The 22,340-nt window shown below is 36.8% G+C and overlaps 2 protein-coding genes across 2 annotated transcripts in view; both read right to left on the bottom strand.

Moving 5' to 3' along the window:
• LOC145722551 (UDP-glucuronosyltransferase 3A1-like) overlaps positions 1–22,340 on the bottom strand; it is a 32,756-nt gene that overhangs the window by 3,359 nt on the left and 7,057 nt on the right. The window lies entirely within an intron of this gene.
• The window catches only part of LOC102745768 (UDP-glucuronosyltransferase 3A1-like), a 26,024-nt gene that overhangs the window by 1,142 nt on the left and 2,542 nt on the right, over positions 1–22,340 (bottom strand). The window contains exons 2-5 of the mRNA XM_081825767.1: positions 20,131–20,249; positions 13,460–13,568; positions 11,017–11,545; positions 6–165 (exon numbers count right to left, since the gene is read on the bottom strand). Coding sequence (XP_081681893.1) covers positions 6–165; positions 11,017–11,545; positions 13,460–13,568; positions 20,131–20,249 — 917 coding nt within the window. The remainder of the gene's footprint in view (positions 1–5; positions 166–11,016; positions 11,546–13,459; positions 13,569–20,130; positions 20,250–22,340) is intronic.

Genomic DNA, 22,340 nt, shown 5'->3' on the forward strand with positions numbered 1-22,340 from the left:
CCAACGAGAAGGATTACACTTCCATATCACCCCTTGAGACAGATGAGCAAAGGCACTGTTCATCTCCCTGACAACTTCCTGGGACTGACAGATGCCCACCAGGGAGCCCAGGGCCACAAGGACAAAACCAGAGTCTCCAAACTTGGCAATGAAATTCTCAAATTCCTGGAGAGAGGTAACAAAGGAAAGCAGGTGAACAAAGCTGTTCATCAAAGCCTAGACAGCCATGAAATAAAAGTCAGCTATTTACTGAATACACCCTCCTGTCAGTGGCCTAGAGCTCACTGTCTTGAAAAGTTTCTCATAGCCCCTGGAGAGCTCAGTGCCCTCTGCACTATGCTCATATCCATTGTGTCTAGTGGCCTTGGAGTCATTTCTCTGAGACCTCAGGACACATCCTACCATATAAACACTTTCAATAATCACAGATGAATGTGAAGACAGCTGTAGGTGTCCAGTCACTACCACAATAACCCACATTGCCTTTGAGGCACTCAAAGCACACTGTAGCACCAACATCTAGATCCAGGACTTCTGTGTATAATAACGTTTTATAGAAGAGGAAAGTTGAGGTGGTGGGAATTTCTTTCTTCATTGAAAACATGGTCTCAGTACCAGGGTCATCCTCATCCCTCATTCTAGGTGTGGGGAGATATGGTCATTTAGGAGGGTTCCAATACCAGACCAGAGGTGCTAGTGCCTGAGAGAGTGCCAGTTGCTGTCCTGGTCCAGTAGGAGGTAGCATGCCTTCTGGAGGCTGAGGTAGATGCTGGGGAAATATCTCTGTGGTGTGTCTCTTTCATATGCTTATTAGCCATCTGTCTATCTTCTTTGTTGAGGGGTTAAAATTTTTGACTGATTGGGTTTTTTATTGTTATTATTGAGATTTAAGAGTTCTTTGTATCTTTTGTATATATGGTTTTGTACTTGTGTGCATAAGTGTATATTTTGAAAAATAGTCTTTATCAGATATGTCTATGCAAATATTTATTCTTGGTCTGTGGCTCCTCCTTTCATTCCTTTGACAGTTCTGTCCCAGAACAGAAATCTTTAAGTTCAATTTGCCCACTCTTCAACTCTATCATAGAACATGTCTTAGGTTCACCTCTAAAAACTATTCACCAAACACTAGTTCATCTATTTTCTCCTATGTCCCCTCATAGGAGTTTCATATTTTTGCATTTTACATTTAGTTCTGTGATCCACATTGAGTTAATTTTTGTGAAGAGGTAAGATCTATGTCCATTTGTTGGAAAGGCTATCTTTTTTTCATGGCATTTCTTAATGCCTTGTCAAAGATCATGTGACTAAATTAATGTGGGCCTTTGTGTACTCTCTATTCTATTACATTGATCTATTTGTCTATTCTTTCGCTTATACCATACTGTCTCGATTGCTTTAGCCATATAGTACGTCATGGTGTTGACTAATGTAAGACCTCCAACTTCACCTTCAGTTCTTAATCTTCAATTCTGTGGTGGTTCTTCATGGTTTTTACCTCTCTGTGCAAATTTGAGCATCATTTTATGAATATCCACAAAATAACTTGCTGTGATTTTCAATGGGATTGCATTGAATCTATAGATCGAATTGGAGATAATGAATATCTAGCAATATTGAGTCTTCCTATCCACAAACATGGACTTTCTCTCCACTTATTTAGTTCTTTGATTTCTTCCATCAGTGACTTGTAGTTTTCCTCAAATAAATTTTATACGTATTTTGGTAGATTTATTCCCAAGATTTCATATTTGGTGGTGCTAATGTAAATGGTATAGTGTTTTAAATTTCACATTCCTCCTATTCATTGCTGATATATAAGAGAAAGGATGGATTCTTTATATTGAACTTGTAACCTTTTGATATTGCTATAATTGACTATTAGTTCCAGGAATCTATTTCTTGACTTTTTCAGAGTCTTGAAATGGACCATCATGTCATCTGTGAACAAAAAAAGTTTTATCTCTTCCCTCCTAATCTACATTCCTTTTATACCTTTTTTTGTCTTATTAATTTACTAGGACCTCCAATACGATGCTGAAAAGCAGAAGGAAGGGACATATTTGCCTTGTACCTGATAAATTGTTCTTTCATTTTCAATATATGTGTCCTTCAATATAGAGAAGTTTTCAATCCTGATAAAGTCCTATTTATCTATGTTTTTCCTCTGTTACTCATGCTTTTGGTGTCACATCTACAAATTCATTGCCAAATCCAAGTCCATGCAATTTAGCCCTTTCTTTTCTTCTAAGAATTTTTTGTCTTTTAGCTCTTTATTTAGGCCATTGATCCATTTTAAGTTAATTTTGGTATGTGGTGTGAGGAAGGTTCAAACTGCATTCTCTTTCATGTGAATGAATATCCAGTGGTCCCAGTACCATTTGCTGAAGAGACTATTCTTTCTATTGATTGCTCTTGGCACCCTTGTCAAAAATGAATTGGTTGGGCGCCTGGGTGGCTCAGTTGGTTAAGCGACTGCCTTCGGCTCAGGTCATGATCCCGGAGTCCTGGGATCGAGTCCCACATCGGGCTCCCGGCTCAGCAGGGAGCCTGCTTCTCCCTCTGACCCTATCCCCTCTCATGCTGTTTCTCTCTCTCTCTCTCTCAAATAAATAAATAAATAAATAAATAAATAAATAAATAAATAAAAAATGAATTGGTTACAGTTGGATGAGTCATCCAACTCTGTTCTTTTTCATAATGTTTTGGTTATTCAGGGTCTCTTACATTTCCATGTGAATTTGAAGATTTTCCATTTCTGCAAAAAATAATAATAATAATAAGGCCATTCAAATGTTGATAAGGATCAGATAAACTCTGTAGATCGATTTGAGTAGTATTGCTCTCTTAACAATATTAAGTATCACAATCCATGGAATGGAGAGGTCTTTCCATTTATTTAGATCTTCCTTAATTTCTTTCAGCAAATTTGCAGTGTCCATGTCTTTCACCTCCTCAGTTTAATTGAATGCTGTTGTAAATAGAATAATTTATTTAATTTCATTTTCAGGTTATTTATAGTCAGTGTATGGAAATACAACTCATATTTGCATATTGATAGTTTTCCCTGCAACTTTGCTGGATTCATTCATTAGATCTAATGTAAGGTGTATGAATTCTTTGAGATTTTCTATATATAGGATTATGTCATACGAAAATCAAAAAATTTCTACATTGATCATTCCAATTTGGATGCCTTTTATTTCTTTTTCTTGCCTACTTGCTTTGCCTAGGGCATATTTGAATAGCAGTGATGTGGGCATCTTAGACTACTGACCTTAGGCAGCACGATTTCAGTCTATCATAAAAAGTATGATGTTAGCTGTGAGTATTCCATAGATATTCTTTATCATGTTCGAAAAGTACCTTTTTACTCCTAGTTTTGTGAGTGTTTTTATCATGAAAGGATGTTAGTTTTGCCAAATGTCTTTTCTGCATCTCTTGGTATGATGTGCTTTTTTATCACCTTGATTCTATTAATGTGTTATATTATGCTGATTGATTTTGTATCCTTTATGTCCTATAAAAGTTTTGACATCAGTCTATTTTGTCTGATATTAGTTAGTATGTAGCCACCCCCAGATGATTCTTAAAGAATTTCATGATCTAATACCCTAAAAATTAGTTTTTGTCAATTCTGCAAAACATTTGTTTCTTCTTTTCTCTGCATTTGTTGGCTGTCCCCAGCTGCCCGCCCCTTACCTCACTGTGCCATTCTGGCCCTACTTAACTCCATCCAGCATAACACTGTAAGAATTACCATCCCAAAGGACCACTAGAATCAGCTTTCTTCTCATTTGACATTTATAAGGTCAGTGTAAATCTATAATCTAATATTGGCAAGGGCAGAGCATGATGTCATAAGAAGCTACATACTTCCAGTCCCTCAGAGAAAAAATAACAGGAGAAAAAAAGCAAAAGACCGACTCAAATAATTTTACAGGACTTGGAAAAATGGTCACTGATATACAGAAACCAATCAAATAAACACACTCAGAATGGTGAGAATTTCCATGCCATTTTTACTCTTTCTTGCCCCACAATCTTCCTGGGGTGGCATGCCATGATCCTGAGGTAGCAGTGCTGGCCCTGACTTCAGCAGCAGGAGCAGAACTGAAATAATTTGCAAGATTGTAGCCACTCTGTAGCCTCTCAAGTGACAAGTTTAGGCCTCGCTAGACCTGAAGCTCTGCCTGGAAATGGCAATATAGTTAAGATATCAGGCTGGTGGGAGTCTTGCAAGAGGGCACCATGCCATGTAAAACCTTCAGGGACATTACAGAACTTAGAATCTTGGGGGCAAGAAATTATGGGAATAAAATACAACAGAACACCTAAGGCCCGGAGCAGAATCTGGGTAAGACTCTTTGGGAATTTAAGACATTAAAATCAGCCAAGTGTACAAGAAGAATTAGGTGAATAAAAGCTTACACAAAGGTCCAGACAGGAAAAATGTTCAGAAAATACCTAAGAAGACTTAGGTATTAAGTTGTCTTCTCTAGCTGATCCAAAGTATTAAAACATTCCCCACTAATAAGTGAAGGTGTTCTACGGCAGCCTGCAAATACAAGTAGAGGTGACTGTTTTTTACAAATGCCCAAAACTCTCTACAAAAGATCACAAGGCAGGGTGCCTGGGTGGCTCAGTTGGTTGAGCGACTGCCTTCGGCTCGGGTCATGATCCTGGAGTCCTGCGATCGAGTCCCATGTCGGGCTCCTTGCTCAGTGGGGGGTCTGCTTCTCCCTCTGACCCTCCCCCCTCTCATGCGCTCTCTCTCTCTCATTCTCTCTCTCAAATAAATAAATAAAAAAAGATCACAAGGCATACCAAAAAAAAAAAGAATAAAAAGCCAAAATGTGTCTTATAAAGGGACAAAATAAATCTCCAGAAACTCTCTTTGAAGAAACAGAAGTTGGATTTACTAAACAAAGCCTTTAAAATTGACTAAATATATGCGCAAAGAGCTAAAGAAAAATATGGACAAAGATCTAAAGTAAAGCTGGAAGACAATATATGAACAAACAGAAATTATTTTTCAAAAAGAACAAACAAAATCAAAACAAAAAAATACAATAACTGAATTGAAAAATTCACTAGAGTATTCAATGCAGGCCCAAACAGACAGGAGAAAGACTTAGTACACTTGAAGACAGGTCATCTAAAATATCAAGTCTAAGGAACAAAAAGGAGAAAGGACAAAAAAAGTGAATAGAGTGTAAGGGACTCATAGGACCCCATCATGTGGATTAATATATGCATTATGGAGGTCACAGGAGAGGAGAAAGGGAAAATAGCAGAAGGGTTGCTTCAAGAACATATGGCACATGACAAGATATTATATGTAGACAACCCTAAGGTTCCTCACACACCAAAAACCTGTCAGAACTAATAAACAAATTTAGGAAAATAGCAAGAAACAAAATCAGCTCAAAATATCAATTGCATTACTATACATTAATAATGAACATTTCAAGGAGATTAGAAAAACAATTTCATTTACAATAGAATCAAAAGAATAAAAATATACTTAGGAATAAACTTAACTAAGGAGGTGAAAGATTTTACATTGAAAACTATAAGACATTGCTGAAAGAAATTTAAAAAGGCACAAATAAATGGAAAAAGAAATCCAGGCTTCATGGATTAGAAGACTTAATACTTTAAAGAAGTCAGTACTTCCCAAGGTGATCCACAGACACCATGCCATCTCTATCAATAGTGAACAACATTTTCTTTTGGCAGAAATAAAAACCAATCCTAAATTTGATATGGAATTTCAAAAAACCTAAGTACCCAAAGCAGTATGGAAAAAAAGAACAGGATTGGAGGTCTCCCATTTCATGATGTCAAAAGTTACTACAAAGCTATAATAATCAAAATAGTGTGCTATGACAAAAAGACAGATATACAGATCAATAAAATAAAATAGAAAGTCCAGAAATATCCCCAGGTACATTTGGTCAAATAACTTTTGACAAAGGTGTGAGGCCATTCATTAGGTAAAAGACAGTCTTTTCAGCAAATGGCATTGGAAAACTGGATATCCACATGCAAAAGACTGAAATTGAACCATTACATTATGCTATATACTAAATCAACTTACAATAGACTGAATATCTAAAGAAATGAGCTAATAGGATAAAACTCTTAGAAGAAAATAGAGAGAGAAATCTTCATGTCATTATATTTCGCAGTGATTTCTTAGATAAAACACTAACAGCATAGGCAACAAAATAAAAAGCAGTTAAATTGGATTTCATCAAAAAGAAAAACTGTGACTCAGAGGACACTATCAACATAGTAAAAAGGGCAAACCAGGAAATGGGAGAAATATTTGCAGGTCATATATCTGATAAGGGATTGATAGCCAGATTGTATAAAGAACTACTCTACCCAAAAAACAAATATGATTCAAAAATGGGCAAAGATTTAAACAGATAGTCCTCTAAAGAAGATATATAAATGTCCAATAAGCTTATGAAACGGTAAACATCACTAATCGGGAAATTCTAATCTAGCCACAATAAGACACCACTTCCCACCCATTAGGATGGCTAATAAAATTTTTTAAAACCCACAAAAACAGAAAATGACAAGTGTTTGTGAAGATATGGGGAAGTTGGAACTCTTATGCTTTGTTGGTGGAGATGTAAATTGGGACAACCACTGTGAGAGACTGTATGGCAGTTCCTCAAAAAATTAAATATACAATTATCATATGACCCAGAAATTCCATTTCTCAGTATATCCCCAGAAGAATTAAAAGCAGGGACTCGAACAAATATTTGTACACTACTGTTCATGAATATAGCAGCATGATTCACAATAGCCAAAATTAGAAGTAATCCAAGTATCTATGGACAGATGAATAGAGAAACAAATGTGGTGTACACATACAATGAAATATTACTCAACCTAAAAAGGACAGAAATTCAGACACGTGCTACAACATGGTTGAATCTTGAAGACATTATGCAAAGTGAAATAAGCCATCACAGAAGAATAAATATGGTATGATTCCACGTATATAAGGTACCTAGAATGGTCAATTCATACAGACAAAAGGAGAATAATGGTTGCCAGGATCTGGAGGCAGAGAGGAAATGAGGAGTCACTGTTGAGTGAACATGAAGTTTCAGTTTGGAAAGAGGAAAATGTTCAGGAGATGGATGCAGTAATGGTTGCACAGCAGTGTGGAAGTTCTTAATGCCCCTGAACTGTACCCTTCAGCATGGTTAAAGTGGTAAGTTTTATACTATGTATATTTGGTCACACAAAAAAAAATTGGGAAAGGAGAGAAGAAAAATTGCACAAGCATTTGTTGTCTCACAGATTACACACCCTAACTTCCATTATACTCCTCCTTAAGGACTCCTGTCTCAGTTCCAAGACCTGATCCACCATCCCATCGGGTAAAACCTATGTTTTGGCCTAGTTTTATTTCTGCAACGGAATCTTCCACTACTCTAGTCTGGCCAGTGTCACCGAGGGAACCCAGCTTCATGGCCACCTCACTTACACCTCCACGCATTGGACCTCCTGTTCTCTCAACCTGCTGTGTCTTCCTCCTCAGTTCCATTCCTTTAAAAATGCTACCATGAACCAAAGTCCATTTTGCCCATGAATCATTCCCCAGCTCTTTCTGTTTACTCAATGCAAGGTCAGTAGGGGAAGGGTAGAGACTTTGGTGCCCAGAAAGCCCAGGCCAGATCTAGGCTTTTGCTACTCTGAGCTGAATGGTACTGGAAATATTATGTACGTCACCTGAACGTCTGTCCTCTCATTTATAAAACTGGAGACCATCACAGTTCCCTCAAGGTGGCAATGATATACAATATCTAAGATAACTTCCATACAATAGCAACCCAGTACCTACTGGCAACAGGCACCCACTGATCTCAGCTCTACTTCATTTTGATAACTTCTAGAGCAGTGGTTCTGAGTTCAGGCTCTGCATTCAGACCACCTGAGTAGCATTTAAAACTTACAGTACCTAGACCTAATCCCAGACCAATCAAATCAGAAAATCTAGGCTGAGTTAGGAATGGGAGCTCTACAGGAAGGAGCCATTGGAGATGATGCCTGCAGGTCTTGCTGTCAGTCGCACCCAGTCCTGGTCATTACACTATGTCTCTCTTTTTTTATATTTCATCACGGATAACCAATCTCCTTAAAATCCTTTCATGTGGTAGCCTCTCACTTCATAATTATTGTACATGTGATCATTAAAAATGAAAATTAAAATATCAACATAGTGAAGCATTTTTACCAGCAAGGCTAGGACTCAGGTAAGGCATAGGAAGAGCTTAGGGCTGTTCCTCAAGGAGGTTCTCAGTAACAGGATCATGTAGGACCTAACAGTACTTCCATGACCCTTACAGGAAGGGCTTCCTTAAAAGTGGGCCCTGGGATCAGCAAGATGGCAGAGCAGGAAACTCTGGACACTCCTTCCCCCTAAGAACACACCAATTCGGCAATGTTTCATGGTCAAATTCCCCTTGTAAGAAATCCAGAGACTAAATGAAAGGGTACTTCACCCCAGCCAAATGTGTAACCAGTCTCACCAAGGCCGGAAGATAGTTATGAAAACACCCTCTCACCAGAATCCCTACCCCCAGCATGTGGATATCCACATGAACAAGAATAAAATTGGATCCTCACCTTACACCATGCAAAAACTCAAAATGGATTAAAGATTTAAATATTAGACCTGAAACTGTGAAGCTCATAGAAGAAAACAGGGCAAAAACCTTGGTATTGATCTTGGTAATGATTTCAATGATAAAACACCCAATGCACAGGCAACAGGAACAAAATAAATTCAAAAAACAAACAAACACAAGTGGGACTATATTAAACTAAAAAGTTTCTGCACAGCAAAAGAAACAGTCAACAGAGTAAAGAGACAATTTACAAATGGAAAATATAGGCAAACCATATTCCTGATAGGAGATTAGTCTCTAAAATGTATTGAAAAGGCCTACAACTCAATAGAAAAAAAAAAAATCTTATAACTCCATTAAAAAATAGGCTAAGAACTTGAATAGACATTTACCCAAAGACAACATACAAATGGCAAACAATATGAAAAAATGCTCAGCAACACTAGTCATCAGGGAAATGCAAATCAAAACCACAATGAGATATCACTTCACACCTGTCAGTATGGTTATTATCAAAAAATAGAAGACAAATGTTGAGGATATGGAGCAATTACAATCCTTACATACTGTTGTTGGGAATGCAAAATGCTGCAGCCATATAGGCGCCCCCACCCCTCCCTGGCCAAAAAACACAGAATGAGCATATGATCCAGCAATCCCATTTCTGTGTATATACACATGAGAATGAAAATCAGAATCTCAGAGAGATATCTGTATTCCCATGTTCACTGACGCACTATTCAAAATAGCTACGATGTTGAGAAAACCTAAATGTCCATCAAAAGATGAAAGGTTAAAGAAAATATGGTGTGTGTATATAGATATATAGATATATAGATGTAGATACACACTATATATTGATATATATATATACATACACCATATACAGTATATATATACACATCATATATATACAATATATATACACCTATCATATTTTGTGTGTGTGTATATATATATATGGTGTGTTTATATATATTGTATATATGCATATGTATATTATATATTGTATATTGATATATATATCAATATTTATTAAGATATACACACACACATATTTACTAAGATATATATACACACACCATATACAATATATATATACCCACCATATACAATATATATATACACACCATATATATACAATATATATAAACCCACCATATTGTGTGTGTGTGTGTATATATATATATGCTGTGTGTATATATATTGTATGTATATGTATATATGTATTACATATTGTATATATTGTATATTGATATGTACCAATATTCATTGAGATATATATACACACACCGTATACAATATATATACACACACACACATATATATATATACACCACACACACACACACACACATATATATATATACACACACAATATATATAATGTCCTCAGGGCTCATTCATTTTTTCACATATTGCAAAATTTCCTTCTTTTTAAAAGCTAAATAGTATTGCATTGTGTGTGTATATATATGTATTGTATATGTATGTGTGTATATATACAGTATATATATATACTATATATAGTATATAGTATTATATATAGTACACATATTGTATTTATTGTATATTGAATATATATATTGTATTGTGTATATATATGGTATTGTGTATATATATATATGGCGTGTACATATATGTTGTATATATATTGTATATATTGAATATATTGTATAAATATTATATTGTGTATATACTATATATACTGTGTATATATATGTATGGTACATATATATACAATATATACATGGTGTGTATATATATATTGTACATATATATACTACACAATGCAATACTATTTAGCCTTTAAAAAGGAAATTTTGCAATATGTGAAAACATGAATGAACCCTGAGGACATTATGCTAAGTGACATAAGCCAATCACAGAAAAGCAAGTATTGCAGGATTTCACTTATATGAAGCATCTAAAATAATCAAGGTCATAGAATCAAAAGTGGGAGTTGGTTTCCAGGGGTTGGGGGAAAGGGATAACAGACAGTTACTATTCCATGGAGAGGAAGAGTTCTAAAGTTAAGTGAGATGAGTAAGATATAGATATCTGAGGCACAACATGGTACCTACAGTCAATAATTCATATTGTACTTTCAAAAACTTGTTAAGAGGGCAGATCTCATATTAAGTGTTTTTATGAAAACAATTAAAATTTTAAATAGAATAGAAAAAATAGAATAGCAAATTAAAAATAAAATAAAATAAAAATGTATATTCTAGGTGTTTTGTTTGTGTCACCCTACTTTAATCCCAGTTCCCTCTGCCAGGGAAGCCACAGGTTCTGTCTGCACTAAAGAGCTCTGCATGGAGTCCATATTGAGAGCTAAGGTTTTACTTACCTGTGGTACTGGTTTAACAGGTCTGGACATTAAGCCTCCAACATACACAGTGTTGGGAAGCAGGGGCCGAGCAAATTCAAGGGCAAAGTCAGAGTTAACAAACCACAGCTCTGCTTTCTTTAGAAGATGAGACAAAACTGGCCTAGAACCTTCTGGGAAATGTTCCTTAATGGTGCTGTCAAATGTAGACTGGATTCGCCATTGCTTCATGGAGAAATCAAAGAGCATCAGAAAATTCTTCACTCTGCCCCAGAAGTCCATGTGGTCGGTTAGCAAGGAATTGAATACTGGAACATAAGACACAGGGTTAGGTTGTCCAAGGTCCACACTGCCAAAGGGAGTGGGAAGAATTGACACAAATGGCTTCCCAAGCTTCTCAGCAACCAGGAAAGAACAGAAGTCAAATGCTTCAACAAATACCAAGTCAAAATTCTCATTTTTTAAAGAATCCATGATATCACTTCTTAGCAAATCACTGCACTGAATCCCCAATTGTTCCATTAACTTTACAAAGTTGTCAAATGCTTCTCTGAAAAAAAAAAAAAATGTAAGGGCAAACATTCACTGGAGGTGTTAATTTCACAGTACATAAAGGAATTATAGGCTCCAAAAAAATATTGCAGGTAAGTAAGACCATATCTGGCATCAGCCCACCTATTTTACCAGTGTCCAAAGAATAACTCTGCTCTGGTCATTCTGCCCTGGATATTTCTGCTTCCTAAAATGTTCTCACTTCCTCCCCTCCCCTTTCACCAGCCAATCGTATCCACCCATGATCCATGCCAACTCAAGAGCCTTCCACTTTGGGAGCCATCTCTCACTGTAGCAGACCTCATTCTTCCTTGTCTACTTGACACATTCTATTAACTTTTTTCTGTATACTGACTTTTTATGAGTGACTTTTCTTTCTCAACCTACCTGTGGAAGTAACTTGGTAGCGGAGTCCACCAATATTGATAATATAGACATGTTTTGTTCTTTAAATTTTGTACAGTCTACATTTGACAAATTGTCTCATACAAGGAACTTTTTGGTGGTTAAAAATTAGAACCCAAATTCTAAGCTGAACACGAGATGTACATCTTTCTAGCCTATGAGGTAAAAATTTAAAAGAAAAATACAAGTCTGCTTGAAGCTTATTATTAACCTTTCCATTTCATGCTTCCTAGAGTATTTAAAGAAGTAATGTTAACATTTTATTGATACCTAATTAAGACACTATCTATGGCACTATTCTCCTTTAATATTTTCCCATCAGTGCCTGCAAAGAAAATGACCCTTTTTGCACAACATATGGGCAATAGATGAGAATGCTCCGGACCAGAGGTTACAGGTGCAGGTGTTTTGGAGACCCATGGGCCTCCTACTTGAATGAAGGACTGAGAGAATCAATGGCCCAGCCAACCTGTAACCTATACAACACTACACCATGTCAGCCCACTTAAAAAAGACCCACAGGTGAGAGCTCCTTAGCAATATGCAGATGCCCATGAGTGCTTTAGAATTGATGTTAAGTGACAACAGATGACTAGCTGAAGTGATCCTCTATTATATTTTTAAATGATTTTACATAATGAATGACTGCTACATATTGTGGATAAATTCAAGATAAGAAGTACAAATTCCTCAAAAGTAGAGCATTAATAATATTTGAAATTAAGTTAATAAATTGAACACAGTACAGGAAGGTACTGTTCTCAGTATATTGCACCATATTTAACATGTGTGTACAACCAATCTTCAAAGAAATAAAGTGAGGGAAAAGAGACAAAACATATACTTTAAAAAATTATGAATAACAATCACAAGATGATATAGACAAAGTTTAAAATGAGTATTTTAGGTAAGATCTCATAGACAAGAGAATTTTGTCTTCCAGTTTAGGTAAGGAGAAAGGCTTTATGTAAAAAGCCAGATTTTAAGGCCACCTTGATGACTGAATAAAATTTTTAAGGAAAAAAGGGAGGTGGGGTTAGGCCTGTATAATTAACCAAGCAAGGCATGAATATGTCTTCTCTCTCTTATGTCAAAGATGAAGATCTTTGAGGGCACCTGGGTGGCTCAGTTGGTTAAATGACTGCCTTCAGCTCAGGTCATGATCCAAGGGTCCTGGGATCAAGGCCCACATCGAGCTCCCCCTGCTCTGTGGGGAGCCTACTTCTCCCTTTCCCTCTGCCTGCCATTCCCCCTGCTTGTGCCTCTCTCTCTCTGTCAAATAAATAAATAAAATCTTAAAAAAAAAAAAAAGATGAAGATCTTTCAATACATCCCAGGTAATGACAAAAACTCATCCACTCCATCCATCCACTGCCGTCCATCATTGATCTCCCCATCCATCTACTCATCCACTTTTCTTAAATTCACTCCAAGTATCCATGCATCCAACCATTTATTTGTGTCACTAAAATGGTAAGTCTTTCATTCAGAGAATAAAAGAAATTACCTGCCATGCAAAACTTCTGTCATAAAGAAATCAAAATAGTTCTTTAATTCTTTTTCATGTTCCTCAGATAGAAGCCAAGTGATAACTTGGTATGCATTTTCCTTCTTTTCTAAATAAAAGAAAATTTAAAACACCAATAAAAAATATGTAATTATGTCATACAACCCAGATTAATATTAGCATGATGATACCATAGTTTTTTTTTTATTCCAATAATTTTATATATATTTGAATGTTTGCTTTTAGAGGGGTTTTTTTGCTTGCTTTTTCATTTCTTCAATCATAGGATCTGATAATTTTACTGAGAACCTCATGATAATTCAGTTATTTTTATTCAATTTAAAGCCTTCAGGTAAAGGCATAGAGATTCTTCATTTTATGGGTGAGAAAACAAAGATAAATGGAGTGTCAGGTAATTTGTCAAGGTTGCACATATAGTAAACAGTACACTTTGCATTTAAATACAGATCTCATTTTACCCCAGTTCCCCAGTCCTTTGTCTCTTAGGGAAAAAACTTCATTTTTGTTACTTAAAAGAGATACATGCAAAGGTTTTTCATTCTGCCAAAAATATGCCAAAAGCTAAGTTAAAAATAGTAGTCCTCTGCAGCCCTACTTCACATCCTGGCATTTCCGCAATAACTCATGTGTAATAGAGTCTGACACCATTTTTGAGGTTGGACTGATGACAGCTTAGCAAGCTCCATCTCCCCCTTAACCTTCTGTGACATATCTTGGCAAACAGAGAAGAAAGCCTCAACATGCCATCCTTTTTGTGAGCAAGAGTTTCAAGCCAAGCAAGCCAGACCCAAGTAGGGGAATCCTCACCTCCACCCTACTCAGAAGCTTCCATAATTGGCATTTAGAGACAGAAGTATGGGTTTAGCCTTTCAGTGGCCCTGGTCACGTGTCTCACACAAACCTATTTTCTGTGTCAGCTTGGATTGTGCTTCTGGATCCCAGCATGAGCCGTGATTGACACTAGGCTAGGTAGAACCCTGTGACCAATGGCTGTGTGTCTCAAGGACTGCCCCCATTATAAACAGTGCTCTGGGTAAGACTGATACCAGTTTACAAGCCCACAGAATGGTGGAAGAATAGTCACTATATCATATGATGATATTCACACCTGTAAAAGTAGAAGGCACACTAGAACCCCAGAAAATGCCTTTGCTACTGCTGCTGATTATAGCTCTGTAGCTAATAGAAAACTTGATTAATACAGTAATGAGGAAAAACATTGATGACACCCCCATGGAGTTAATTCAAAGAGATCATTCAAACTCAATCTCAGGTCTTTCAAAATCACCACTAGGGAGGCCCCTAGCCTTGATGATACTAATTGGGACATTCTAAGGAAGAAACGTAAATATGAGCAGGTTAGAAGGGACACCTGCCCCCAAAATATATTTAATGACAACCAAAGGAATGGCAAAAAAATGGGAAATTGCAGGATGGAAGAGTCAGGAAAGAAATTAAAACAGAGTTCTCAGTTTTAACATATGTAGAATCTAACATTACTTAAAAAAGAAATTATTACAGAGAAATGACACAGACTGGCTTTTGTGACTTTACATCAGAGGTTCTAAATTACTTTAAACATCGGATGGGGGGCGCCTGGGTGGCTCAGTTGTTAAGCGTCTGCCTTCGGCTCAGGTCATGATCCCGGGGTCCTGGGATCGAGCCCCGCATCGGGCTCCCTGCTCCGCGGGGAGCCTGCTTCTCCCTCTCTCACTTCCCCTGCTTGTGTTCCCTCTCTCACTGTGTCTCTCTCTGTCAAATAAAAAAAAAAAAAAAAAAAAATTTAAACATCGGATGGGATGCACCAAAAACAAACCTTAATCATCTTGGTCAATACTGGGGGAAAATAACAGATATAAACGCTCACCAAATTTGTCGAAGTACATTTGTACTCTTAAGAGTAACAAAATATTAGATAGAGGACAATTGTGCATGCCCTGTCTTAACTACTGGGATTAAATGTCTCATAGTCATAAGAGCCATTGGTTAAGTTATTTCATAGTAGCAATGGTTGCTCTTATGTAACAAGTTATAAAATAAAATTAAGGTTTTAGTACTAACAGCATGACAAAAAAGGATTCATTGGATCTGCCACATAAATTTAAACTGTTAATACAATCAAATATATTTTAATAGAGTGCCCTAAAGGATTAAATCCCATTAAAAAGAATCTATTAACAAAGGAGTGATTATCCCACTGGTTCTCCATTTAATAGCCTAATTTAGACTATTCTTAAACCTGAATGAATGGTGCCTCTCAATGGACTGCTATAACTTGACTGCCAATGTCATCATATTAGGGCTACCATTTCCAATGTTACTGAAATTGCTGACTATATCTAAATACTAATAGATACTCTGCAAGCATAGATTTGGTAATATGTTCTGTTCATTTCCTATTTCAATAAGCTCTCAGCTGCAGTGTCTCTTCACCTTCATCTTGGCAGGATACAAACCATTTGTAACTGGTTTCTCATGGACTGTCTCAATAGCCTTGCTCACAAGCTTTGCTGGCAAGATCTTAACCACATTCAACTTTCTCCAGAAGCACATGTATGACATTGCATTGAGGACAATCTGCTTTTGCAGAGATTTGTCCAGCACATGCACTCAGGACACAAACATTCACCCAGGAGCTCACAAGAGGGATGTGCTGCTGCCCTACACAAAGCACAAGCCATGGCACCTCAATTGAATTCTTGGGAAGAATTACTTGTCAGCTGAAGGTCTTTCCACCCCTAACACTGTCAAACACCTATTACAGTTCCACTTCCAGCATGAGAGTATAAGGAGCTTTCTTGGATCTACTTTCAAAAGAGGAACTGGTGAAAAATTTTTATATGTATGAAATGTATTTACATGAAAATTGTATTATATATACACATATATGTGTGTGTGTATATATTCACATATATATTCAACTATATCAATATATATAAAATTCTGAAAAGAAATAATAGGTCAAAAGGCAGTGGGGGAGTTTCTGCTACGATGGTGGAGTACCAGAATCTGTCCCCTGACCTAGACAACAATTCCACTGACAGAATTTGTCTGAAATAACCTTTTGGGAACTCTGCAGTCAATTGATGGTTTCCAACTACCAAGGGAAGTCTTTAACTGTAAATTGCAGATAATTTCAGTCAATCTCAGCTCTTTTCACAGTAGCAACTACCCATCCCCCACCCCTCAGTGTCTAAGAAGAAAGCTGTATAAATGTGTTCATATAGCAGCTTGTACACAGGTTTCAAGAGCCTGAGTGGGCAAAAATGACCTTCTTCAAATATCAAATATCTGAGCTCTGATTGCTGATTGCTGCTTCTGAGCACAGACGTACAGACAAAGAAGTCAGCAGCAACATTTTTGCATCACTTATTGTTGCAAGCATATCCCTCTGGCTGAATGGATTTCAAGGGGTCTCAAAAGACTGATGTCCCCCTTTTCCCCTCATTTTTCTCATTTTCTCCTTTTGGGAGGGAAACATTAAAGACTGGAACATTGTAAAACAGCTACATATACCAGGAAAATTAGAAAGTGTCCTTTCGTGCCCAGGAAAGGCTCAGAAAAGACCTAAGAATACTGAAGTTTATACCTCACATTGATCCTTACCACAAAGGCAGCCTAGAACAATTATAAAAAAATGAACAAAATTAATAACAAAAATCTGCAAACCCTAGAGAAAGGAGGAGTCTCACCTCCAGATATAGCACATTGTCAGATTCAAATGGACAGTTTTCAACAAAAATTACAAGACACACCAAGAAACAGAAAACTCAGGCTTATTCAGAGGGAAAAAAAAATAAATCAACAGAAACTGTCCCTGAGAAAGACCTGATGGCAGACATACTAGACGATGACTTTAAAATAACTGCCTTAAAGGTCCTCAGAGAACTAAAGGAAGATGTGGAGAAGGTCAAGGAGAAAAAGTGTATGCAAAATAGAAATGTCAATAAAGGCACAGAAAATCTAAAAAGAAACCAGAAACAAAATCTAGAACTGAAAAATGCAATAAATGAAATGAAAATTTCACTGGAGGGATTCAAATGCAGGTTTGAGCAAATGGAAGAAATAATCCATGAACTTAAAGATAAGACAATGGAAATGATCAAGTGTGAAGAACAGAAAGTTAAAAGATTGAAGAAAAGAACACAGCCTAAGGGACCAACATATGCATTGTGGATGCTCACAAGGAAAAGAGAAAGAAAGGGATAGAGAGAACATTTTAAATAATAATGGCTGAAGATCTCCCAAATGGATGAAAGATAGGAGTATAAGCATCCAGGAAGCTCAACTCCAAGGAAAATGAACTCAGATATTCACATCAGGACACATTATAATCAAAATTTAGAAAGATAAATAGAGAATATTAAAAGCAGCAAGAGAAAACTGACTCATCACATACAAGTGTTTGTCAATGAGATTATCAATAGATTTCTAATCAGAAACTTTTGAGGCCAAAAAATAAATAAATAAATCGGAGTCCAGAAGGCAGTGGCCCAATATTCAAAATGCTAAAAGAAGGGGCACCTGGGTGGCTCAGTGGATTAATCATTCAACTCTTAGTTTCAGCTAAGGTCATGATCTCAGGGTTGTGAGATGGAGACCTGTGTCGAGCTCCATGCACAGTGGGCAGTCTGAGATTCTCTACCACCTCCTCTCCCTCTGCCCCTCCCCCCACTCACACTCTCCCTCTCTCTCTCTCAAATAAATAAATAACATCTTTTTTTAAAAATGCTAAAAGAAAAGAACAATCAACAAAAAAATCCTATATCCAGCAAAACTGCCTATCAAAAGTCAAGGAGAATTGAGACAATCCAAGATAAAACAAAACTAAGGGAGTTTGTTATCACTAGACCTGCCCTGGGAGAAATACTCAAGGAAGTTCTCCAGGGAAAAATGAAAGAACACCAGAGAGTAACTCAAAGGTGTATGAAGAAATAAAAGGTAAATGAATGGGCAATTATAAAAGCTACTGTTATTGTAACAATGGCTTATAACTACCTTTTTGTTTTCTACATGATTTAAGTGACTAGTACATTAAAAAAATTATTAGTTTAAAAACTACTACCATTATTTGTACTTTATTTGTAAGTAACTTCATTCAAATTTTCTACATAATTTAAGATACTAATATATTTAAATTAATGATAGATTATATTTGGGGGCACACAATGTATAAAAATGTAATTCTGTGACATCAACTAACCAAAAAGGTGGGAGTTGAAGGCATATAGGAGCAGCATGTTTGAATGTTACTAAGCTGGTATAAATTAAAATCTGAGTGTCATAGATTTAGAAGGTTAAATGAAATCCCCATTGTAACCACACACATAAAATAGCTGTGGAATATATACAAAAGAGAATGAGAAAATAATTTAGTGTTTTGTAAGGAATCAACTAAACACAAAAGAAACAGTGATACAGAAAGTGAGGGACAAAGAAGCTATAAAGCATATAGCAAACAAACAGCAAAAGGACAGAAGTAAGTCTCTCCTTATCAGTAATTACATTAAATGTACATGGATTAAACTCTCCAATCAAAATACAGAGAATATCAGAATGGATAAAAACACATGATCCAATTGTAATATCTCTGTATGGTGACAGATCGTGGCTACACTTGTGAGCACAGCATAACATACACAGTTGTGAAATAACTATGTTGTACACCTGAAACTAATGTAACACTGTGTGTCACATATACTTTTCTGTGAACCTAAAATTATTCCAAAATGAAATGTATTCAAAAAATAAAAAGGCCACAAACACACAAAGAAAAGCATAATCCAACTATATTCTGTATACAAGAGACTCACTTTAGATCCAATGACACAGATAGACTGAAAGGGAAATGATGGAAAAAGATATTCCATGCAAGTAATAACCAAAAGAAAGCAGAAGCAGATAAGCAAATATCAAACACAACAGATTTTAAATCAAAAAAGATTACAAGAGACAAAGAAAAACAGTACATATTAATAAAAGGTTCAATACAGCAAGATGATATAACAATTATAAACATATATGCACCTAATAAGATACCATCAAAATGTCTAAAGCAAAAACTGACAGAATTGAAGGAGAAATAGTTCTATAATAATCATTGGAGATTTCATACTCCATTCTAAATAATGGGTAAAATAACCAGAAAGAAGATCAGCAAGGAAATAGAAGACTTAAACACATTAATCCACTAGATGTAACAGACATACAAAACACTCTACCCAATAACAACAGCAAACAGATTCTTCTCAAGGGTACATGGGACATTTTCCAGCAGAGATCATGTGTTAAGCCACAAGTAAGTCTCAATAGATTTTAAAAGATAGATACCGTACAACATATTTTTTCTGATCACAACAGGTTGAAGTTAGAAATCAACAGAAGGAAAACCAGAAAATTCGTAAATAATGCAAATTAAACAACTTTTATATAAGCAATGTATCAAAAGAAATCACAAGGGAAATCATAAAATACTTAAAGACAAATGAAAATGAAAATACATACCAACACTTAAAACACATACTCACATTTTTTTCCATCTTTTCAATATGACTAGATTAAAAAAGATTTTGTGTTAAGCAGTGCTATACAAAAGACATTGTCTATCTTTTCCTGGGATAGAGAAATATAATAATTATAAAAAAACATACTTGGGATTACATAATCTCCTCCATAAAGAAGTATGGTGACATTATGGCCATGATCTTGAAGAATCTGAGAAACCCGGTCCACCAGTAGATAATGGCTTCCACCTAGAAACAATACAAAATTTCATTTTTGTAAAGGTGAGAACAGAGAGTCTGAAATTGATATTGGGGATTTGGAAATCTAGGGTAAGGCAGCAGAGAGTTGATGGCAGTAGAAGAAAATGAGTTTCTTTTGGATAAGCCCCAGACCAGATACCCACATTCCTTCTGACCAAATCTTGACATGTAGCAATCTTACATAAAAGATTCCCTTTTGCAATTCAAGGTCTCTGTGCCAGCACAATGAGCTTCTCTGTGCTTAGGTCTGAAGGAGTTCCTGATCCTCAGTACATGTTGCAATTTAGGCAGGCTTTATGAAGATATTGTGTCCTAAAGAAGTAACTATTCAGTGGAAATTTTGGCACAGTGCTATGTATGTGAGAATAAAGGGTTTCTATGGGAAAATCAATCAGAGATATTTCTGGAATCCTTGTCTCTGGAATTTATGTTAATGTGGAAGCCAGAAACATGGGCACATGAATATCAGTCCAAGAAAGAGCCACGGAAACAGAAGGGGATTAGAGCCATTTTTCAGAGCCAAAATCCTTCAGATTCAAATATATTTGGCAGGAGGATCTTCAGTTGGGGTCTGCATCTTGCTGAATACCAAATTAAGGCATTCTGGATAACTGTGGGCCCTAGGAGTGGAACTGCAGGATCCTTTATGCAAGAGAGACTGGACATCACCCATCCTAGGAAAATCCTGGGATCCTAAGGAAACAGAAGCTTGATCATCTGGGGAGGTACAGGTTCTATCACACCAATGTCTAAAACCATGTGATATCACAGAGCATTTTTCTTGAATTGATGGGTTAAGGAATAGAATTTACCCACATTGGGAAGTGGGGGTTATTTGGAAGATGAAATGTCACAGTGATTGGGTCAGCAGAGAGGGATGTAGAACTATAGTAATGGTGTGTATCTGTGGAAATTACTCAAGTTTTTTATATCTATACTTATGCTGACTGAGATATCACGGATTATGGAAAACACAAACCCCTACTCGCTCAGACTGTCTGCTCTGGCTCACATTCAGCCCATGGAAGAAATGGAACAGGGGAGAAGCCATCCTGCAGAGGCAGCCATTCCTGAGGGTTTTGGTGAGCCCAGTGCATTCTGGGCCAGAGATAGGGCTTCTAGCCACACCTGCTCCCTCTCAGAGTCTGGAGGACATGTGCTTTCAAGAGGTGAGAAAGCTTTTTTTTTTTTCTGTTACTTCTAACTATCATTAAAAAGTAGATTTAAAATAGAAATCAAGGCTTTTTAAATACTGATTTTTAGGAATCCCCATGGTAAAGAGTAGAATTTGGGGAAATTAAACAACTTTTAATTTTTAACTTTTAACTTTAACTTTTAAGGACAGGTTTGAAGTAAGAAACAGTGAGTAAAGTCCAGAGTGTGTCCATCAGGGAGGTCTGATGTGCTCTTGCAAAAGGCCCCTCCTTTCCCTCACCCTCAGGTTTCCTATCAGGAAATAAAAGGGGGATGCCTACACTTATTGCCCAATTAGATGAACTCTGTGGTTTCTTCCAGCTCTAGGATCCCCAGATTCAGAGGGATCTAAAAGTGATCCTGGGAGCCCCCTATCCTTTCACAATAGATCCAAAAACTTCTTGGGGAAACTCCATCCTATGATGCCTCCTTATCCCGAAAATGTTCCTGTTCTTTCTGTTCCCTTTGGGGAAGAGTAAAGGAAATAAACCCGACTTCACGCAGAATTAACTGCTTCACTGTCCTTCAAAACCCTCCAGCAGCAAGGGCGAAAGAGAGAGGGGATTCCCAAGAACTTGATTGTCCTGGGGCCCCCTCCTCAGCCCCATCGGTTCTCCAGTTGTCCTATTAATGATATTCCCAGTTTGTGCTGCTGCCTACAGGAGCCCCCGTCCTTGGCCTCCAGGAGCCTGAAATTGACCTCACCTTCCACTTTCTACTGGCAACTACTGCACACCCCATAACTTTGAGGCTGTACCTCTGAAAGTCCCTAGCTTCCCTGGAGTAGGAGGCTCAAGATCTCCAGGTCAGCACTGGATCTAAATTCTGGCCCCAGCTATGCACAATGGGAAGCCCCTCCAGAGCAGATAAAAAGAGAGGAAAGGAAACTGTTTTCTCCAGAA

This window comes from Leptonychotes weddellii, chromosome 7, assembly GCF_054177405.1.
Source record: "Leptonychotes weddellii isolate Sample4059 chromosome 7, ASM5417740v2, whole genome shotgun sequence".
NCBI classification, from domain to species: domain Eukaryota; kingdom Metazoa; phylum Chordata; class Mammalia; order Carnivora; family Phocidae; genus Leptonychotes; species Leptonychotes weddellii.